A 22,278-nucleotide genomic window follows, 5' to 3' on the forward strand; every position below is an offset into this window, starting at 1 on the left:
ATCGGTGGTTGGGTGGACGTTCCCTCCCGTTCTTAGCTCTTAGAAGTTGCTCAAGTAGATTGGTCATCCGGGAAACTTTCATTTTTCACGGATTTCCAGCTCACATTTGGGTAGCGGGATTCTAGGGCGGGCCCTCTCTTCGTTCTCCATTCTTGATCTCAGCCTGGTGTAGTGGACCTTGGATGGGGGACCTATGTTTCACGATCTGGTAGCAGTGCATGAAAAATATGTAAATGAATGTATGATAAAGAATGATGCATGATGCATATGTAATGGTTATCTATATTTTTTTTTAAATAAAAGATAAAAAATAAAAAACGATCGATGGCCAAAAATTTCGCTTGCATAATGGGTATGGTCTCCTTTTGTCACATTCCTCATCAGGGGTAGTTTTTGCTCAAGTTTGTTGCTTCGGTAGACTTTAACTCAAGTAAGAGATATTTTACAAAAACAGACGGTCATAGCCCTTTTCATTAATAATATTAGTTAATACATCTCTTGAAAAGAGGTTACAAAAGCAAAGAGAGAAAAATACATCAATCTTCCTCTTCATACTCCCTATTTCTAGCCACTGGTAGGAAAGCAAGGCCTCGATTCTCAATAATTTTTCTAAGAATGCATCAACGTCTCAGCCCCTAAGCTTTGTCGATAATGAAGGATGTCCCTCCCCAACCCGTCGAGCATTGGTTCTAATGATCCGTGCATGAATGGCAATATTCTCCATTTGTCGATAATGAAGGATGTCCATTTGCTCGTTTGCTTTGGCCATCTTCTCCATAAGCAACATGTTGTTCTGATTCAGGGTATTGTTGTTGGTGTCGATCTGTTCCTATATGCTTTTCTGAAGCTTCCCCACTTTTCGGTCAACTGCTTTACCCTTTCCCGCTCTTTATGTCACCAGATTTTGCTTTCAACATCCTAATTTCATTTTTCTTAGTTGCCAACCTATGTCTTAACAACCTCCTCTTCCTTCCCCTTTCTTTTAGGAATACTGCAATTTGGCTAGCTGACTTTCTATCATCACAATATTTCTTGTTTTAACTCATCATACTTCTCGATTCGGTCCAGCAACTCTGCTCTGAACATGCCAAGATTTGTCTTGATTGTATTCCACACACTCTCTGATAGTCATTGAAAGTCAGCCTTTAAAATGCTTCCAAATTCCAGAAACTAGCTCTGCATCCCAATCCAAAATCAATACTCCCTTCTCTTTCTCAGACTCTTCCATTACAGCCTTTCTTTTGCCCAGTTGCAGCTCCAACATCATTATCTTTGCATCTCTAGATTCAAGCTGCTCGTTTAGAAATACTCTGCTTTTGTCTCCATCCATCATCATCATTTTTCTAATGCTGCTTTGTCTCTCTTGCTTTTTCCCAATTCTATTTGGAGCCTTTCTAATTGCCCCATAAGGTCCTCTCTCATTACTGACTTCTTCCTTTTCAGTGACCCTTCTATAATTTGTGAAGGCCCGTCTTCAGAACATGGCATACTAGGAGCAAGCAGTCAGGGTTCGAATTCCTCCACTTTATTATATCCTTCACTTGAAGCTGGGGTCTCTTAAACCTTTCAGGACTCTTTTTGAATTAAAAGTCAAGTGGCTCCAATCTTGTTTAATAGTTGCAAGAACTTCTAGCGCGGATTGATCCTTGAAAAACCCGGAAAATTCAGCAAGTCCCATAGTCTTTGGGATGTGTTGATGCCGCCTAGCTGTCTTATCACCATGGCCGGAGCATAGCTGACATAACCGGTGATCCCAACTAAAGGTACCCAGCATTTTTGTCCACAGCAAACTAGGACATCGATTGATTTGACCCAAGGGGCTTTCCAACTAAAGTGGCTACTAGGTAACTCTTAAAGCTTTTTCATCCAACCTTGATCACCCAAGCTTCCCCATTCTTCTTCTTCTTCTACTATCTTCAAAGGTTTTTTGGTTAAACCACCAAAAAAATTATTAAAGATCGGCCTTTTTGGTTTCAATATGGCTTACCATCCAGATATATAATAACTGAGTACAACATCTCATTGCACCTTTCCCAGTCTTTCTAAAATGGTTGAGGGTCAAGAACGTCTCAGCTAAAATGGCAGTTACAGGGTTGACATGAGTATTTTCATATTCCACAAATGCAGCAGCAGCTTCTAGACTTATAACTCCTGTTAAGCTTAGAAATAACACGAGATCATATATCCCTAGAGCGATTAACCTGTCTCTTTCAAGCATCGATCCATATTGCGATTTTTTTCTTTCTAGTTCAACCTCCAGAAATTTCCACTTTAAACCGCTGGCATTCTTCTCTAAAAATCTGCTCAAATACGGAATTTTCAGTAATTTTGACAATTCAGGGATTATCTTGTCATTTCTCAAAGGGAAGTAAACCCTGTGCAAGTGTTTAGGAAACTCCATCAACATTCCATACTCCTCTACAGTGGGACACAAATCCACATTTCCAAAGGAAAAGCATCTGTAATCAGGATCCCAAAAGTTAATCAGGGCTTTGATTGCTGGGTTCAATACTTCTATCTTTGTAATTTCTAGAAGTCGCCTATACTTCTCGGAGAATGCTGCCTCATCAATGTTCTGACTATGAACCAAGATTCTCTTCATCTCATTTATCATGCAATTCAGGTCTTTGACTACTGGAAGCTTCCTTGCATTACATCTAGAGACACCTCCCTCTGATAGTTGTGACAATTCAGAAATCTGCCCATATTCCACAGTAGTAAATTTGGTAATGTTGGCCATCTTATCATTTTAAAGACCTGAAAACCAATATGTTTTATGGTTAGGTTTATGTATTATGCAAAACATGTACTGTGGAGCATACACCCTAAAGACCGGTTCTAATTCTTTTATGCTTGACAAGGGTAGGTTGGCTATTCAGTCTCTAAAAGGGTCTCTTGTTGTCCCAGTGATCGCCCTCGTAAAGGCGATTTTGGGGCTCAGCAGGTAATGGGATGGCACATGTACCAATCATTACCAGTCTAAGCACTCAGCGAAGAGTTGGGGTTTACACAAACTTAAACCTTGACTAAAAGTCATAAGGTAAGTTGTTAGTCCCCCACTTAACCTAAAGTTTGCAATACAAACTCTCCAAAAAAGAATGATGCATGAAACAGGTCAATACAATATATGAATAAAATATGTACAGAAATTAAAGCGTGTAAATAAAAATAATCATCTTAACGACAAACACAAACAAAACAAAAAATCAGACAAAAAAAATGCTTAGTCCACAAGGTCCCCAGTGGAGTCACCATTCTGTTGCACGTGTACGACGCTGCGGCGATCACCCACCACCAACCCTTCATGAATGGTGTTGATGTTTATCTATCTATTGTGGAAAATAAGGTGAGACAAGGAATTCTTTGTCTCTAAGCAGTAAAAAATGACTGGGAGTCGCCACCTAGTATACGGGTTACTAGGAACCCTTACTAGTCTTTAGAGATCAGGTACGGAGACTGGTTGCGTAAAGAGAAGGTGTTAGCACCCCAACTACGCCCTACCTAAGGTAGGCTGCATTGTTTTGTCTAATAAAATCTAAGTCATGTTGTGGTTCCTTATTGCTCAGAATATGCATTACGTGTAATGTCATACCCCGGATTCTATTGTCCGAACAAGAATTACATATCCGAAATACGCATTACGTATAATGTCATGCCCCGGATACTCAGATATAAACAAAATAAAATTTTTGTTTGTTTTTGAAATTTTGGCCAATGTTCTCTTGACTTTAATAAACTGGTTATTAAAGCCAAAATGCATGCTAAATATTGATTTTTGGTGTATATAAAAACACAATATGATTTTTTTTGCTTTGAAGACACTTGGCCGTATGCACAAAAAACATTTTTTTTTTTTTGAATTTTTTTGGAAGTTTTGACGAAAACCAGGTAATTTAACATCGGATTTTGTTTTTTTTTTTTTAGCAACATAAAAACACTGCTAGATATTAATCAAAACGACATGGGAGCCTTGTAAAATTACAAACAACTATATTTTTGAAAATTATTTTTTTTTTAAACCATCCTGGGCTGGTCCTGACCCGGCCCATATACTGTGGGCTGGACTCAGCCCAGCCGCGTGGGCTGGGCTGATGTTCCAGCCCACCAGCCAAGAGGCTGGTTACTGTGTTCAGCAACACAGTAACCAGCAAATAATAAGGTAGTTACTGTGCCCAGCACAATAACTACCGAATTATTTTCATTTTTGCTGCAGAACGTGAGTCACGTTCTGCATGCAAAAATGAAAACAGCAGGGAATATATAAACGAAAGGCAGCGGGGGAAGACGATTACCTGGAGCGGTGGCGACGCTGGCGGCAGCGGGGGCGGCAGAGGTGGTGGAGTAGTCGGCGGCTGTCCTCTTTCTTTCTCTCCTCTGTTTCTCTTCACCGTCACCCTTTTCTCAGTTTTTCCGTTGTTCCCTCTCTCTGCTCTGCTCCTCTTCTTCCTCTTCGGTTCTGCTGTGGCGGTGGCAGTGTCGGTGGTGCAGGATGGCGATGGCAGCTGCTGTTGCTCTTCTTCTCTAGTATTTCTTTCTTGTCCCTTCCCTTTCTCTTCTCTGTTTCAGCCGCTGGTTTCCCCTTCCTCCTCTGTCTTTTTTTATTCAGTTTTCAGTCTCCTCTGTCGCCCCAAAAACCATTCCCATCTTCCTCCCTTTTTCTCTTTTCTTTCTCTCTTTCGGTTTCTTAAACTCCTTCTCAGTTCTCTTTCTCGGTCTCCCTCAAAAACATTCCCAACTTCCCCTTTTTTTTTTCTTTTCTTCTCACGCTGTTCTCAACTTTCTCTCCACTCTTTAGTTCTCTATCTTTCGGTTTCTTTTACTAAACTCTCGGTTTTCTCTTTCGTTTTCCAAAATCAATCCCAGCGTCCCTCCCTTTTTTCTTCCTTTTTTTTCTTCTTTTTTTGCACTCCCTCCTCTGGTATTTATAGGCAGAGGAGGGAAGGGCCACCTTACCCCTGCCATGGTGCAGGGTAAGGTGAGCCGGAGATCACTCGCAACTTTCGGCGCCTGGCTTTCATCATGGTGGCGTGTGGCAGGGTCTGTGTAGGCATGGGTCGTGGCTGGCTTTTCTGGTTTTAGGAGAGAGGGAGAGGACCGAAAGGCAGGGGAGCATTTCTTCTTCTTCCCCTGTTCCCTGCGTGTGCAGGGGAAGAAGAAGAACTTATGGTGCCGTTCAAAACGGCACCGTAAGCCTCTTTTTTTTTTTTAACATTACATGAAACGGCGTCATTTTGCATAAAACGCGCCGTTTCATTTAAAAGGAAAATGGCGCCAAAATGCATCAATTTCAGTTCAGCCCTTCAATTTCCGCGCCTTTTTCATTATAGTCCTTGGTTTTGGATTTCTGCGATTAAGTCCTTAATTGGCCACTAGACTTCAATATGTATGCAATTAAGCCCCTGATTTGACCCAATCAACTTTAAAAATATATAATTTGACCCCAGAACTTTAATTTCTTCCAATTAAAACCCAAATTGACTTAAAAATCAAATTTTCTTGCAATCAAACCCTCCAATAATTCAATTAAACCTTCAATAAAATTTAATTGAGTCCATAAACATCTGATTTTGTACCTTTTTTCCTCAAATAAAATTTTCTTAATCAATAGGGCTCCTACTAGTCAATGATATACTGCCAAATTTTGACATTTATATCTTTGAACCTCCTCAACCATTTTTTTTTTTTATTCTTCTCTTTTTTCTTATGCGGGGACCCAAAAATGGGTTACGACAAGTAATGTTCTAGGTTTTTAGTTTATGTTGTATGAATTAGAAAATGCATGTTTCTAATTCTTTTTGTATGAATTAGGTTTTTTTTTTTATCTTTTTTTAATTAATTTATTTTTCAAATTTTTCCTTCAACATTGGGTTGATTATAAATTAACATTCCTAATTTATTTTGATATGTTTTATAGATAAATGTATGAGGAAAGGTTGAGCTGCCGCCTCTAGTGGTAGATTTGGCGAAATTGATAAAATAAAAAAGTTTAGCCGCGATAGAGGTAGAACCTGGTTTCCTTCCCACTAGGAATTTTGTAACATTGTACCTTGACATAAAAAAGGAATAAACCACATTTGAAAATGAATTTGATAATATGTGTTATGATTTAAGATAACAAAACATGAAGAATAAATGTTGTTATTGTTGTTGTCTTGCTATTTACGAAATGTAAATTGAACATGAACTAATGTGGTATAATTGTGGATTCAGGAGGAACCATGAGAGGTGTATAACAACATCAAGGGAACGCAAACCAAGCTTCGATGATAGTTAGGTGTTTCACACCTATAACCTCCTTAGTTAATAGTGAAATTAGTATTCTATTTTATTATGGAATTTAACACTTGCGAATAAAGTTAAAAAAAAGGAAAGATATGATGAAATGGATGTGGATTGAAATTTGATTTTTTTGTGGACTTATGGACTTTGATTTCAAATAATGAACTATCAAAAACAACCGTCTCTGAACTTGATTAGTCGATCCCGAATATGAGAGGCTAATGTTGTTAGCAAGATTTGCTGACATCGACATGATTTTAATGAAAATATAATGAATGTTGAACTTAATTGACTAATCGGGTTAAGAATAACTAATGATATCAACAGTCAATGTCGGTATCATCAAACTTAGGATAATTTGATTAGCCTCCCAAGAAGGAAGCTACTTATGTCCAGAGACCTTAGCATCAACATTACCGAAAAAAATCTCCAAAGTAAAGCGGAAAATAATTGATTGACTATTTGAGGTTAGAAATAGTTAATGGCACCAACCAATAAGTTGGTGCCATCATTATTAAAAATTTGATTAGCCAGTCCGGGTAAGGGTGACTAATGGCACAAATAGAAATTATTAGTGTCAATAGTAACCTCCCTAAATTTGCGACAGGGTTGTAAGATGGGTGTACTCGGTGAAGAACAATGGATAATAATCGTAAAAAAAATAAAAATCATAAGTGGGTTATGGAATGATAGGCTCTAGATGTAGTAAAGGAAAATTTAAGTGTGGGTTTTCATGACAATTATGATTGTGTATTATCGAATAGGTAATTATATATATAGATACATGTATTTGTGACTCTCCCTCATCTCTGCTGTATTTTTACTTTTAATATAACTATTTTATATTTTGATATTGCAAGTCCTTCACATTCACACTAGGAGTAATGTTCTAGGTTTTTAGTTTCTTTTGTATGAATTAGAAAATGTATGTTTCTAATTCTTTTTGTATGAATTAGGAAATTAGTCTTTCTAGTTTCTCTTGTATGAATTATGAATTAAATGAATGCCAATGTATTTTGCCCTAAGTAATTATATGACTCGAATTGTATTAGTATCTCTTTATATTAATCATAGAGACTTAATATTCAAATTTTTTTATGCTTGTAATTTTATTGTTGTTTATCCATGTTTAACTACCATTTTGTATGTGTTTGATGAATGAATATGTGAGTTATTATGCTTATGACTAGTAATGATTGTGGTTGTGATGCAATATTGAATATGTTATGATTGTGGAATGAGCATAAAATATATGCAGGATAAATTATCGATAAGTTGGGACCCTCCTGATATAGGAAAGAATCTACCGAAATTTTGGGTAGAAATTTAAATAAACCTTAATTAATAATTAGGCAAAAAAAATAAAAAACAATTTTGCGCATAAATTTCAATAGTATAATTGCTTTTGTTTGATCCAACAAATGGGAGACGCTCTTAGGCTTTTCCTTGCAATGACCAAGACACACAGAGCACAAGTTTGACGAGTTAAGCCACATCAATTGGGTTATATTTTTTTTTCTAATATTTTTTAATTGATATCTTTTTTTTAATTTTTTTAAAATAATTTTTAAATTTATGTTTCAATTAATATCTCTCCTCTATGTTTTTTTTCCTTCTTGTTTAATCTTTGTTTTTTTTTTTTTTTTATATATATATATAAAGATTTTAATGGTGTTATTTTAGTTTTTTTAAAACATTATTTAGATTTATTTATATTTTTTTAAATATTTTTATATGGATGAAAGTTTTTTTAAAATAAAATTTTTTTATTTTCAGATAATATTTATAATATATACATGGACTTTTCAATATATATATATAGTGTTACATGCATGACGATGAAGGGGAAGGAACTCTCCCAAAGCTCAGGCCCATGGAGATCAGTTTGAGCATCGGAAATGGTGTCGGCTAGTGGAATATTGTTTTCCTTTCATAATTTAAATAAATAAATAAATTGTATTTATATGATATATTTATAAAATAAAAATAGTTTGTTATTAACAATCATAATTTACCTCTAAGATAAAATAAATAAAAATTTATAAAATAAAAGCATAATCAAAGTTAAATATTTACATATGCAACTATTTTTTGCTTTTACTAAAAAAATTAGCTTTCTATTTTATTAATATTTAACTATTGTTAATAAATCTTTTTTTAATTTATCAATTTATATATTTATTTTTGCATGATCTTCAATAATATTACTTGTCACATTCTAGACAAGTCTCACAATTTAAGATTTAAAATGTATGAGTGCTATAAAATTAATATAAAGACAGGAATATTGACAAAAAATATATATGGAAGTCAAGAATAATCAAACGCCATCAAAATAATACTTTTCCCTCCATACATCACACTGAACTTTCCTACTCTTTTCCATTGTCAAAATAGTTCTAGATCAGCCTCCAAATGGGTGGCTTGAAATCGAAGGAATCTCATTCCCTTGATTTGGACAAAATATGGATTAATGAGCTCGGAATCTTTGAAATATTTTTTATTCAATTTTTTTACTATTACTTGGTTTTTATGTTGTTAGTTTCTTTTTCACTCACGATGTTATTTGGCCATTATTTTTAGAATATTCTTTTGAAATATATATTTTTTTTTGAAAAAACCAATCATAAAATAATAAAAAATAGATGAATTAAAAAAAAAAAGACTTTAAACGAAAAATACAGGAATAAGAAAACCAATAAAAGAAAATTGAGAAAAGAAAATCCCACTAATTTTGTCTATCCTTGATTTATAATTACATGTTTATTAATTAGATACAAAATTATGAAAAAAAAAAAAACCTATTTAAATCCCGACAAGACCTGCATCATCATACATCCATCTCCAAAACAAAACATAAGAATTTTGTTTGAACAGAATTATAGAAATTCAATTAAATCCCAACAAATTGTACATATAGAGATGAAAGAATAGGTTACTCAATATTTGCATTATTTTTCTGCGTTTGATCTTTGATTATACATATAGAAGACACGAAGCAATGCCTTCTACGTTATCCCTTTTCATGTCATCTGGATACAGAAATCGAATCAAATGATCAGAGAGATAAGAAAAATAGCCTGCTGATCTTTGAAAGCAAGGTGACGAGGGAGATAAACAAATTAAGACATAAAATAAGGATATGAAATTAAGAAATGCAACATGCGCGTACAGGTGGAGTCTTCTTCTTCTTTTTTAATCTTTAGCTGGGATCTTAAAAACCTCTGTGCTCTTGCTTATAATTAATGAAGATATTACCTAAGATGGATCTTTCAAAAAAATATTCTCAATCTCGTGCTATTTGGAGCCACTCTCTTGTCTCTTGTCTCTTGCTTATCCTCAATATCAGAGAGCTTGGGCCTGGAAATAATTTTTATTCAAGTGCACCAAAATATTTTACAAATGATCCTGTATTTTTTAAAAGCTTTTTGAATAAAACCAAACATCACAAACATAAAAGGTTGCTTATTCAAAAAGCTTAGTGATATATAAAGGGTTTGGCAGCAATTTATCCAAAGAAATCCCAATTTCCTGACAAGCATGAATGCAATCAGTCAAGCAGCTTCGATCAGTTTGATGTCAATACTCAAAATATTACACAACATTGAGAATCAAGTAGGTTTTATTTGATGGATAAAATTAAGTCATTTACACAAGTAAGGAGATATATTGACTCTGAAAATCCTCTACCAATACCCTCTAGCTTTTCGAAATTAAATTTACTGTTCAACATTTCATTTTGCGAAATAATTTACCTGGACTGATCAATTTCAGAACAACTACAAAATTACATCATTTGGGTTCACTCTTGTAAGCATTTGGGGCATTGAATTGGACTATTATTTAACCAAAAGAAACTGAAAGTCATTATATATTCAGTAACACTGCTATATGTTCTCTTATTAGACAAGTACGCGCCATCTCAGAAGCTAAAATGGTCAGGCAGCAGAGCTCTTGAAAAAAGTCCAGGCGCTTATCAGTTGGCGTTATCACTTTCCACATCTGTTTACTGAATTCTCCGAATGAGAAATCTTTATAGATTGCTGGATGATCATTGTCTATCAACTTCTTAGGAGGTCCCATTGTAGCATCAGACGATGGATAACAATAAGAGGCGATGGACATACGCTCCTTCTCGCAATTTACTATAGCTTGATGGAGCAAACTCTTGTATCGATGGTTGCTAATTGCCTGATACAACAGAAACATAAGAGAAAAATGTAATTATAACAACATGGAAAGTATGTCATGGCAATATATTATAGTTTCCATAAATTAGAGGGCTTAGAATGTTAAATAGTAATTAAGGAATCGTATATATTTTTGTAAATCACCTGCAGAAGATCTCCAACATGGACAACCACTGTGTCTGGAATAGGATTAACATCCATCCACTTTCCCTCACTTAGGACCTGAAGTCCAGGAACATCATCTTGCAACAGCATAGTTATTATAGTTGGATCAGTATGGCCACGCACTCCATAAGTAAGCTCTAGTTCTGATTGTTCACAAGCTCGATAGTAGTTCAATGATACATAATGTCCACCCAATCTCTTCTCTATGTAATCTCTTTCCAAACCTAAGCTCTCTGATATTGCATCAAGTAGTGTCATCTCCACCCTTCTAACATTTGTCAAATACTCAGCAGCTTTCTCCCTGTCAACAAGCAAACGTATTCATTATAGTGGAATCCAAATGTAAGATATATTGATAAATGGAGGTGACAAATTAGTAATCTTCGGTTCCAATTCGCGCAATAAATTAAAATCAAGCAAGGAAAGACTTGTTTTAAAAAGATACTAAAATAACAATCTGTGCTTTTGTTCACCTGAAGGAAGGAGGATTTGTAGGCCATTTGTTGACATAATCTTCAACAGGGTGACAATGGAATTTCAAAGATTCCCTTGCGACGAAGACATTTTCAACCTCATCTTTATACGCTGTCATTAGCCTGATGTCACTGTTAGGGTCAGGAGTGTAGAATTTCATTCTTTCTTCCTCCGGCAGATGGAAAAACTCCCTTGATGTGTCGAATATGTTGTTAACAGTTGTCTTTGGAATTCCATGGTTCTTCACCTGACAGTTTAACATAAAATTTCTTGTTAGAACTAGCTAGATTATTTTCATACATAACAGAATATAATATACCAAGCTACAACTACAGATTAAATAAAGAAAACAATTAGCAGCTAGAACAGCAGGTTGCTGGAGAGGCAAAGCTGCTGGGAAAGGTCACCCGAAACAGTGCAAACAACGTAATTCTCTACCCTGGGGAATTACACATAATAGAAGCTAGATTTCCTGGTGTTATTTCTTTTTCTTCTCTTCTCAGTTCCTGGGCACACCGCTAATGATTTTCTTACAATTTGATGTGCTTCTCATGGTGCTAGATCTAATTTTAATGCAATGAATCCATTAAAAAAAAGAAAAAACCTACCGCAAAGAAACCTTTGTGTTCGCATGCATGGCCGAGCTGTTTTGACGATATGGGAACGGCGAGGACCATGAAGGGCTTCCAAGTCAATGATAGGGATAGAGCCATCACAAAAGCTCAGCCTCAGGGACGGTTGCTAGAGTGGAAATGGGATTTTTGTAGGTGGGTGGAAGCTGTTTGGTCTCTGGTAAAGCAACTCCTTCGGCTACACGCAACACAGCGGCAGGCATGATTAGAATTAGTAGGGATAATTAATCAGGGACTTCTTAAGTTTGCGTGCAACGTGGGATTTGATGGCCTAAGTAAGTGAGCTCGTATCAATATTTATAGGAGGAAACCAACGCCACAGCATTGGCTTTGCACAGCAGTACTCGTCTCTTATTTTATGGTCGCAAACTAGACTTTTCTTACATTAATGGACGGTCTACTAGACTTTTCTTGGCGCCTTTGATGAACAATAACTTGTGAGGTGGGTCCCAGGTTGGTGGTGCCATTAAAAAAATAAAAAACCTGAACCTTTGTGCTAATTGAATGTGCTTTAAACGATATAAATGTTGGATATGACCATTGAGGTTTGATTTGGGGCTATTGGATTTGCTGTTCATGTGATAATTTCAGATTTGGATTTTAGTGGAAGCTGCTGAATTTTTCCTGTGATGCTTCCCTGTGAATATTGATACCTTGTTTAAATTTAATGCAATTGAAAAGAATTTAGATAAAAAAAAAATTATATGCTATTTTTTTTAGAATGGGAGTTTTCAATAATAATATGTATTCACCATGCTTAGTATATCTTAGGAAATTTTTATGAAATTCAAATAAGATAACTATTTTACTCTTAAAACTTTTAATATTAAATATAAAAATATTGATATTTACACATTAAAAGTTTGAAAGCAAATATATTAGAAAGAGTCCAACTCAAAAATAATAATAAAAAAAATCAAATAATGTTAAGAGAAAAAGATTCTCTTACAAATCTTAAGTGCTCCATTTCAAATTTTGATCGGCAAAGACAACCAGAAAATACTTGTAAGATATATATGACAAGTATTGACTATTTAAGTCAAAGTAAGGAAAAAAGAACACAGCGTATGTGCGCGGGAGCAAGCCAACGAATAGTATACTCCGATCCCCTTTTTTGTCCATTGATTTTTCAAAAGCTTTTATTCTTGATTGAAAAACGTAGATTCCTATATTTAATAATATTCAACAAAGATACATTAATCTTTACCAAATTAACTTAGAAAAATTAAAAAATTAAATTGCACTATTAACATTTATTTTAAAACCACTTTAAATTACTTGAATCAACCTTGAATTACGAGAGAGTAGAAAGTGCATGTGTATACAGTGCTTTCACGCGACGGATCAGTTTGGAAAAAAATGCCAGAAAATGCTCCTGACTTTCTGCCATTTCTCTGAGTCAACAGACGTCACCTCATTCTTTAATGACGTTTGGTAGGGTTTTTTGTTTTTGTTTTTGTTTTTTAAGGGAAGAGTATCATGCTCTGATGATGTGTTTTCTAGAAGATTGATAAATAAAAATCTGTGATCAGCCATGACATCTTGACTGTCCTTTTCTCAATGTTTTGGACGATGGATCCTTCAGGAAATTGTCCAACGGTAAATGCATTTGGATTAAAATTAAGAAAAAGCTCCAAATGGAACGTAATATTGGTAGTCTTCCATGCTTATATAATTTTTAATTTTAAAATTTGTAAAATTAATTAAAATATGTATAAATTGAGCATAAACATCTATATTAATAAAAAAATAAATAAAATATAAAGACTAATACAAGTGTATGTCAACCTCCATAATCTATTTTCTACTCTTGTGTATACGTATGGTCATCTTCATATTATAATACAAGACCTTAACTGTGTTATGAGAAGCCAGCCATCATTTTTATATTCTATTATGCTATGCAATAACAAATCACGATGTGGTTTTGTAGTTTCTGATCAATTCCTTAATTTATTTGTTCTTCTTTTGTCAATTCTACTGTTGCTTCTTGACAGCTCTTCTTTATTTGTTATATTGTAACAAATTTTGGCATTATGCAAAAAGAAATGAATGAATGATGCACAAGTGTTCCTCCATCTCTCTTGTCTTCTCTTCTCCTTCTTCCTTATTTTAATAAATTCAATATTCTTTCATTATCTTCTGCAATACCTCTTGGAGCTTTTAAGAATATGGTTGAGATTGTAATAACAATTGTGGTTTAAAATGTTTTTTGTTTTATAAATATATTAAAAAAATATTTGTTTTTTATTTTTTAAAAATTATTTTTAAAATCAGCACTTCAAAAAGATTTGAAAATATAAAAAAATAATTTTTAACAAAAAAAATAAATTTAAATTTTAAAAGAACAGGTGCAATCCAAATGGACTCTAATTCTTGGACTTCCATTATGGCGTCCAACACCAGATCACAAGAAATTATGAAGTTAAAGGAGTCACTGAATACTGCAAACAAGGAAGAATCACGGAAAACAATTACAAGCTACCAAGTTTATTCAAGTTTTGGGTTTACATAATATTGGTGTGGTCAAACACGTCTTTAATTTCAAACAATCAACTTAACCATGAATTATCCCTAACAATTACCAGCCAGTAATATTGTCAAACTTGTCTTTTTACTTTCCAAAAATCAACTTAATGGTTAATAACGTAATATTGTTCTTTTTTAACCCTCTACCGACTGTCCCTCTACCAAATACATATTAATAAGTATTTAGTATATATAAATTTTATTTTGAAATATATTAAAATATTATTTTTTAAAATTTATTTTTTATACAGTATATCTAAACAATTTTTTAAAAGAAAAAAATTTATTACTATTCTAATCTCATCTCTCCCGTACCCACAATATCTCTGAAAATTGCTTTGTATTAGGGGTAAAAATAAGAATATAAATGTACTCAATAACAAATTTCGATGAAGGTGCAAGTTGAACTCCCACATCCCATTTCGTGGAAGGAGAGGGAAATGACAAAGATGTCTCATGGCCTTTCTTTTTCAAGGGAAAATGATAATGGCTATCAGCATCTGGTGGTACCCTATCTGTTTGGCACTGTGCTAGCAATAACGGCCAGAAACAAACATTAAATTAAAAATATTTAGTTAATATAAATCATATTTTTTATATGATTCCATTTAAAAATTGAATTCGAATCTCAATTTATGAAAAGTAATTTTTATCTGCTTTTCTTTTCCGTTAAGCCTTGGTTATAGTTTCACCTATATATGGAACTTTTTTCACATTCTAGAAAAGTTAACTACCCATCAAAAAGTGAAGTTTAAAAAAATTATATTAAATTCTGAGAAAGTTAATTAATTAGAATTAAAGTCAAGATTAATCAATCCCATCGTAATTTAATTTTGAAGTCGAGAATCAAATAATGGCTGTCATCTTTCATGATTCACATGGGAAGTCCTCCAATGTCATAATGGTTCTCGAAGGGTAGGCTTTAAACTATAAAGTATAATAAAGGAAGTTCAATATCATCATCACTTTAGCTTAATTTAAATAGCTTCAAAGTATAAAGTATAAATAAAGTATTTGAATGACATATGTTAATAAAACATTAGAGAATATGTTAAATATAAATCAGCAGTTCGGTGGGGGTGGCGTTTGAGCAAGAGATTGGATAAACATTGACAAAACATTCACGCAAATATTTTTTATCACACAAAGAGAGGAATTATTCAATATAGTTTATGGTATATTATTGAAGTAAAATATTTGATCTCATTCAATTCATTTAAGAGGATTTAATTTGATCATATCTCTTGCAATGTTGGGGTTAGGAAGTCGCTTTATCAAAATTTTTTAAGATAAAACACTGGTTATGGCTAAAAAAGATACTAGCACACATTACTTAAGGTAAGATTGATTGTGTGATCTATATGTGACTTAACGACATTGATAGGTTTTTAACCGGTGGTCTGTCTATGGCCTAGAAAAAAAAAATTTACTTTTATGAATAAGTCTGGCATTTTGAATTTTTTATGGGCTCGTATACGAAAATGAATTCTTATGAAAATGGTTCATATAAGTGCTTTGCTAGGGTTCACCTATCTTAAAAGGTGAAAGAGTTTTGAACATCTCATATATTGTGGTAAAAGTACTTTCAATTAAAATTGATGAATATTCAGAAGAATTCTGAAAATTTTTCTAATCAATTCCTGATATTTAAATACAAGTTTACTTGTAGGTGTAATATTTATACCAAAATACTAACCATTAATTCTCATGAATTAAAATTTTCAGGAGTTATTAAAATATTGGTCAAATTCTCATGGATTCAATAAACTGGTTATTAAATTCAAAATGCATATATATATATATATTGAATTTTGTATAAAAAAAATACTAAAACATACCATGTATTTTATATTTTTTAATTTTTTAAGCAAAATATGATTTTTTAATTTTCGAGAGACTTGACTATATGCAACAGACAAAAATCACTTCCTTTTATATTACTATTTTTGTTATTTTATATTGTTTTATATCTTTTAAGGCCATGTTTTGGCAAGATCTATTTGTTTCTTTAGAAAAATTGCTAAAAAGCAGACCAAGGGTGTGTGTAAACCTCGAGAAAAAAAGTAAATAAATAAAAATGAAGAAATTCATGCATATGTTAAATAAAAACAGAAATTCAGAAATTTTTGAATATAAATTTCCAGGCGAAATAATTCAAGACATTATAATAAACCCGGTACTGTTGAGGGTTGGATTTAATTGAAGAGAATAATAAACTTAAAAGAAAAGGGAGGCCTAAATGCAAATAAGGGAAAATATAGAGTCTAATTACTCTTTCCTCACCAAAAATCTGTAGGAACCATAAGGAGAGAAAATAAGGAGTTTTATACCAATTCTAGGATAAACATTTGAGAGCAAAGGATTACCAAGAAATTGAACAAGAAGAAAAGAAGGGAGGGAGTTGAAAATCTTCAACTAGTTGAAGATCAAAATCTTAATTTGTACCGGTTAAGGTGTTCTAAACATGATCTTAAAAAAAATCATTTTAAATTCGATAAAGAATTGATGCCTTGATATTGAATCATTGGTTAGGGCTTATTGTTGAGATTAAGTTAATTCATATGTGTGGTATGTAGTTTATGAAAGTATTGTGTGAAAGGGAGGGGGAGACAAATCTGGACAAACTTATCTCCTGACTTTTGGTGAGATTTCAGGTAGGAGGATAAGGGAATTAGGATTGGGTTTCTCATAAAAATTGTAGATTTGAATGTTAGCTAACCAAGGAAATTGGTCTTGCTCAATTTGGAGATGAACTCCAGTTATGGGTTACCAACTGAGACTAAGTCGTGACTGATTATATAGGGTAGTAGGACTAATTAGTTAATGAGCAATTTTGACTATCTTGAAGACAAAACTGGGTTCTCCTCCCTTCAGAGAACTTGTAGCCTTATGTCTTAGCTTTCTAATAAGATCTATCTCACTTAAAATGGAGTTTTAGAACTTTAAATATAGTTAAAAATCTGATGAGTGTTCAGACAGTAACAATTGAAAATTAGACAATAATAGTTCAAAATTGAACAGTAACAGTTTAAAATTGAACAATAACAGTTTAATATCTAGACAGTAATGGTTGGAGAGTAATAATTAAAAATTGGACAGTAATAGTTCAATGTCTAGACAGTAATGGTAAACTTTTATGTGAATACTATATATAAGAATATAAAAGAATTGAGTCATACGAACACTTGCACATTGACATATTAACTCTGAAAATATACATGATATATGTATATGTGTTATTATGAGGAAATCAACATGTATAGAAAGTAACATATGAGTAATGGATGAATATTGTTGTAACCCAATTTTGGCCCATTGGCTTTTAATTTAATTTTTATAGGGTTTAAAATGTAAAATTAAAAGATCAGAGACTTATTTCGATGAAAAGTGTGATTTGTCAACTTGCATGAAAATTAAGGACTATAATGTGCTTTTGCCATTCTATCCTTATCTTTAAGATAATCCTTACTTTCGAGATAATCCTTATCTTTGAAATAATCCTTATCTTCAAGATAATCCTTACCTTCAAGATAATGATAGTTGTCTGCTTTCGAATTCGATTCTAATTCAAACTTCAAAAAAGAGAATGATTTTGATTGAGACTTTACTTCTCACAAGCGATGGGACTCTTGCACTATAAATACTAATCCTAGTTTATGCAGAAGAGAGGGGGGAAGATTAGAGAGAGAAACCTTAAAAAAGGGGAGGAAAAACCCTAAAAAAAGAGACCCTAAAGGAGGCAATTACCAGAAACCGTAAAAAAGAGAAACATAAAAAGGGGGGGGGCAGCGAACCCTATACTAGCTGTCGCCCCCCTGAACCCCTTTTTTTTTAGCCTAGTCTCATTGGACTTCGCCTCCAGCAGCCGCATGCCTAAGTAAGTTTCCTTCCTTCCTTGCTAAAATAATTAACTGCTTATTGTTACATGCATGTGTGAACCTTTCACGTATGGTTGGGCTAGATCCAGCCCAAAAAGAAAAAAAGAGAGTGGGTTGGGTCTGGGCTTTAGGCCTAACCGACCCAAATTGTGTTTGCTAAGGGTGTGCTTGGCAAAACACACCCTTATGCCTTGACCATAATTTTTATGCCCATTCTAATTTGATATTTGACCAAACGAACCCCTTTTCGATAACAGAAAATTCCAAAAATATTTGGGGCCTTCGTTGATTTATTTGTGAGCCCCTCACACTTTGTTTTATCTTTTTTTTCTTTGTGTTTGTGTTTTTTGTACATGTGCTCAATCTGTGGACTATTACTGTTAAATGCAAATATGTCATGCAATGTTTTTTTACTTCCATCTAAAAAGGAAAAATAATAATAAAGGATAAACAAAAAAAAAATGAAATAGAAAATTTCTTCTTCAAATTCATTTTTTGCGAAAAAATTCATTGACGCCAGAGTCAGGAGTATCGTATTTTTTTTTGATTTGTACGATATTTACCAACGTTAAAGTTGGAAATATTCATAGGAATTGTTTACTGACGCCAGAGTCAGGAACATGTAAAGAAGAATAAAAAGGGAAAAAGGAGAACAAATTCTTAGTAATTTTAGACAAAACCAACAATGCAGTCTGTCTTTGGTAGGACGCTTAAGGGGTGATAGCATCTTTCCTTTTACATAACCAGTCCCGTACCATAGAATCTTTGTTGACCAGTTAGGGTTCCTAGTGACCATAATATTAGGTGGCGACTCTTTGAACAAGACCTTTTCCCCTAAAAGAATAAGATGACAAATATTTGTTCCTTTTCCAATCGAGTGATAATTTTTTAATTGGCCACTCCACTAGGACTAATGGATTAAGCTTTGCCTTTTGTTTATTATTGCTATTTTGTTTGTTGTGTTTATTTTTCTTGCATATATTTCTTTAGCATGCATCCTTGTTTATATTGTCTTGCATCATGTTAAGAGCACATACCTTAAAATCTAGGATAGGTGGGGGAGTAACGGTACCCCAACGACCTTAGCCTAGGTAAGACTCGTGAAACCATCAAACTCTTGCTTGATTGTTTACTTGGAAGTGGTTGATATGCCAAACTAATATTACTCAGGGCCTCTATTTTCACGCTACTTGTAAGCCTCATATCGACCTTTCATGGACGATCACTGAGAATGCGAGAGACCCTTTTAATCTAGATAATGACTAACCCTTTGATGCACTCAGCGATTAGGATCTTCCTATTAGGTTGTCATCCCGTGAAAGGCGAGTCCGCATTTCATATGCATTTTTTTTAATTGCTTCAAAATTTTTCCATAATTGCTTGATTTACATTTAGCAGATGAAATATAGGTTTCCCATTTATAACATTCGTTCGAGAAAAAGACAAATGGAAAACGAAGAAAGAGCCTAGTTGGAAGCCCAACACCAAAAAGAGGTGGACAATCTTAGAGAAGAAGTCGCAAGGCTTACTAGTTTACTCGAGCATGCCCTAAGAGACAAAACCAGAAAAGCAACACATATAGCTCAGCCTGAACCTATGCTCGTAAGTCCCTTCACTCCACAGAATTTGAGGGCAAATGAGAAGGAATCTCAAAAAGGCAAGATGGTAAAAGAAGATGACTTGAACAAATTCATTGCCCTAGAGCCAAAGGATGAGGGCATTTTAGGGAAATCGCCTATATAATCCTATAAAGGCTGCGGAGATGTGTTTGGTGCCTAACATTGTCATTCCTGAAAAGTTTAGAGTGCCAGAATTCATCAAATATACGGGAACTCAATGCCCTATAACTTATCTCAAAGCATACTACAATAAAATGGCTGAGGTGGTAGATGATGAGAAACTGCTGATTCATTTCTTTCAAGACAGCTTGAGTGATGTTTCCCTCACTTGGTATATGCAGTTGGACAATACCAAGGTTAAAAAATGGAAGGATTTAGTTGATGCCTTCGTGAGGCAATATAAGTTCAATATAGACATGGGCCTTGATCGTTTAAGCTTGCAAGCTATGGAGAAGGACAACAAGGAATCCATAAGGGAATACGCCCGAAGATGGAGTGAGGTAGCTGCACAAGTTAATCCTCCCTTGTTGGAAAAAGAGATGATCAATTTATTTATGTTCATAGCCCAAGATGTTGGCATAAGTTCTTTGTTGTTAAACTTCTTTTTCAAAGTTTGAATGAAATAATAAGTTGTCATTCAATCATGTTTACGACCATGCATTATTCATTTTCTTAAGAGAGTTTTCTTATAAGAACTCACAAATACACTTTGGAAGCCTTGGGAGATCTCATAGATGCAATTCATCTCTTTTACCAAAATTAATTTCCCTATTGGAGTTTGAAAAATTGATCTGGCATTTTGATTTCAAAAATAATTTGATGTTTATTCAGAAACGATATTTTTGACATTCTACCTGTAGAAATGAATCAAGCAACTCCTTTATAGAGGTGACCAAACTCTAAAAAAGAAAAAGAAAAAAGAAATGAATAAATACCCTTACCCCATGACTCTTGAATCATGTGTTTTTAAATGTATGAATAATGGTATGCAGTGAACTTGTTGCTCATAACTCATGAAATGCATCTTTGCAAAGACTAAATTATCACACTAGATGAGGTTAAAGTTTATTGATCATAGCTGCTTGTGCTTGAAATGAGAAAAGGCCATATTTGTTATTCCTTTCATGTTCTGAAATAAGTACATCTATTGCGATCCTCTTTTGAGCCTGAATAATTTTTTTTTTTCAATAAAAAATCCCGACTAGAATCACACTCCACACTGGGGGCAAGTGAAATTTCAATGATCAAGAAAGATGATAAAGCCGTGATAAAGCCAAAAGACAAAAGAGCCCAAGAAACCCAAATGCTAGGGGGCATGCCCAAATTACAAGAAAAAGTGATAACCAAGATAAAGTGAGTATGCTCTAGCAAAGCAATGAAAAAGAAAAAAAACGGGCAAATCAAAGAAGAGTGGCAAAAGAAAATATGAATGATGTTAATAGTCAAATTATTGATAGTGATCCTCAGTCTTTGAAACCCTGAAACACTATTTGAGCCTTATAAATCCTTTTCTTTCATAGCCAAAAACCATAGCCTACGTTACGTTTCTATAGAAGTCCTTTCTAATTAAGCAAGCAAGCAATCTAGAATAATAAAAACTACTCTCAAAATGCAAAGAATACTTTTTCAGAAGATTCATGACATCAAGAATAAACTACTAATTATTATTCATACTGATAAAAATAAATGTTAAAAAAGAGACAAGTTTTTCTCATACAAAACCTCGAGCTTTTTCTCGAGCCCTCCACTTTGGAAACCTATAAAAATAAAAGGTCATCTCATGATGTATTTTCACCGAAGACCTTATTGCTAAACACAAGAGCAAATAATCTCTTTTTCAAGAAAGAAAATAACCAAGGAGTTGTAAGATTTCAAAAGAAAATTGTTATTGGACTTACATCGAAATAATTTTTGTTTTCAAAATGCAAGATCAAGATTTCAAGATTTATTCTAGACCCATATTCCTCAACCAAACTGAAAAGGAGAGAAATGAGAGAATGACCTCTTAAAACCATTATTTATCTAAGTCGCTGACAGAGCACACTTAGGGGCAATAACCAATACAAGGGGGCAACATTGTTCTTAGAAGGAAAAATTCTAGAAAATGAGATGTTAATTTCCTTTAACAAGACAAGAGGGTATTTTGGTTTACAAAAGACAGCTTAATCCTTTCAGCTAGTGACACCGAATATTTTTAGTAGTGAAACGAGGGGTAATGAATGATCCTCTCAAATTATTTGAAGAGTCAGAAAATCTTTAGCAAGCAAGTGGGTCATGATGGGCACCACAAAGGCTGAATTGTGCAAACAAATATGGAAATAGACTTATATGGGCCAACTCGAGTGGGCTAGAAAGCCAAATGACAAAGATGACTCAAATTAGATAGCAAGATCTCACCAACCAAGCAACGAGAAGACTAAGAAGAAATGGGGAGCCTATATTTCAAATAAGGTAAAGATGCATGCATATCATCTAAACTTTGAGACATTGGACAATGAGTTTTGCAAATTTC

At 33.8% G+C, this 22,278-nt stretch overlaps 1 protein-coding gene across 1 annotated transcript in view; it reads right to left on the reverse strand.

Annotated features, from left to right (window-relative positions):
• Positions 1-10,006: 10,006 nt before the first annotated feature.
• Positions 10,007-22,278, reverse strand: part of LOC118035592 (protein DMR6-LIKE OXYGENASE 1) — a 33,346-nt gene continuing 21,074 nt past the window's right edge. The window contains exons 2-5 of the mRNA XM_035041192.2: positions 11,717-11,791; positions 11,108-11,355; positions 10,614-10,935; positions 10,007-10,470 (exon numbers count right to left, since the gene is read on the reverse strand). Of these exons, the coding sequence (XP_034897083.2) occupies positions 10,147-10,470; positions 10,614-10,935; positions 11,108-11,355; positions 11,717-11,791 (969 nt within the window). The 3' untranslated portion in view covers positions 10,007-10,146. The remainder of the gene's footprint in view (positions 10,471-10,613; positions 10,936-11,107; positions 11,356-11,716; positions 11,792-22,278) is intronic.

The sequence above is a fragment of the Populus alba genome, chromosome 1, assembly GCF_005239225.2.
Source record: "Populus alba chromosome 1, ASM523922v2, whole genome shotgun sequence".
Classification (NCBI taxonomy): Eukaryota; Viridiplantae; Streptophyta; class Magnoliopsida; order Malpighiales; family Salicaceae; genus Populus; species Populus alba.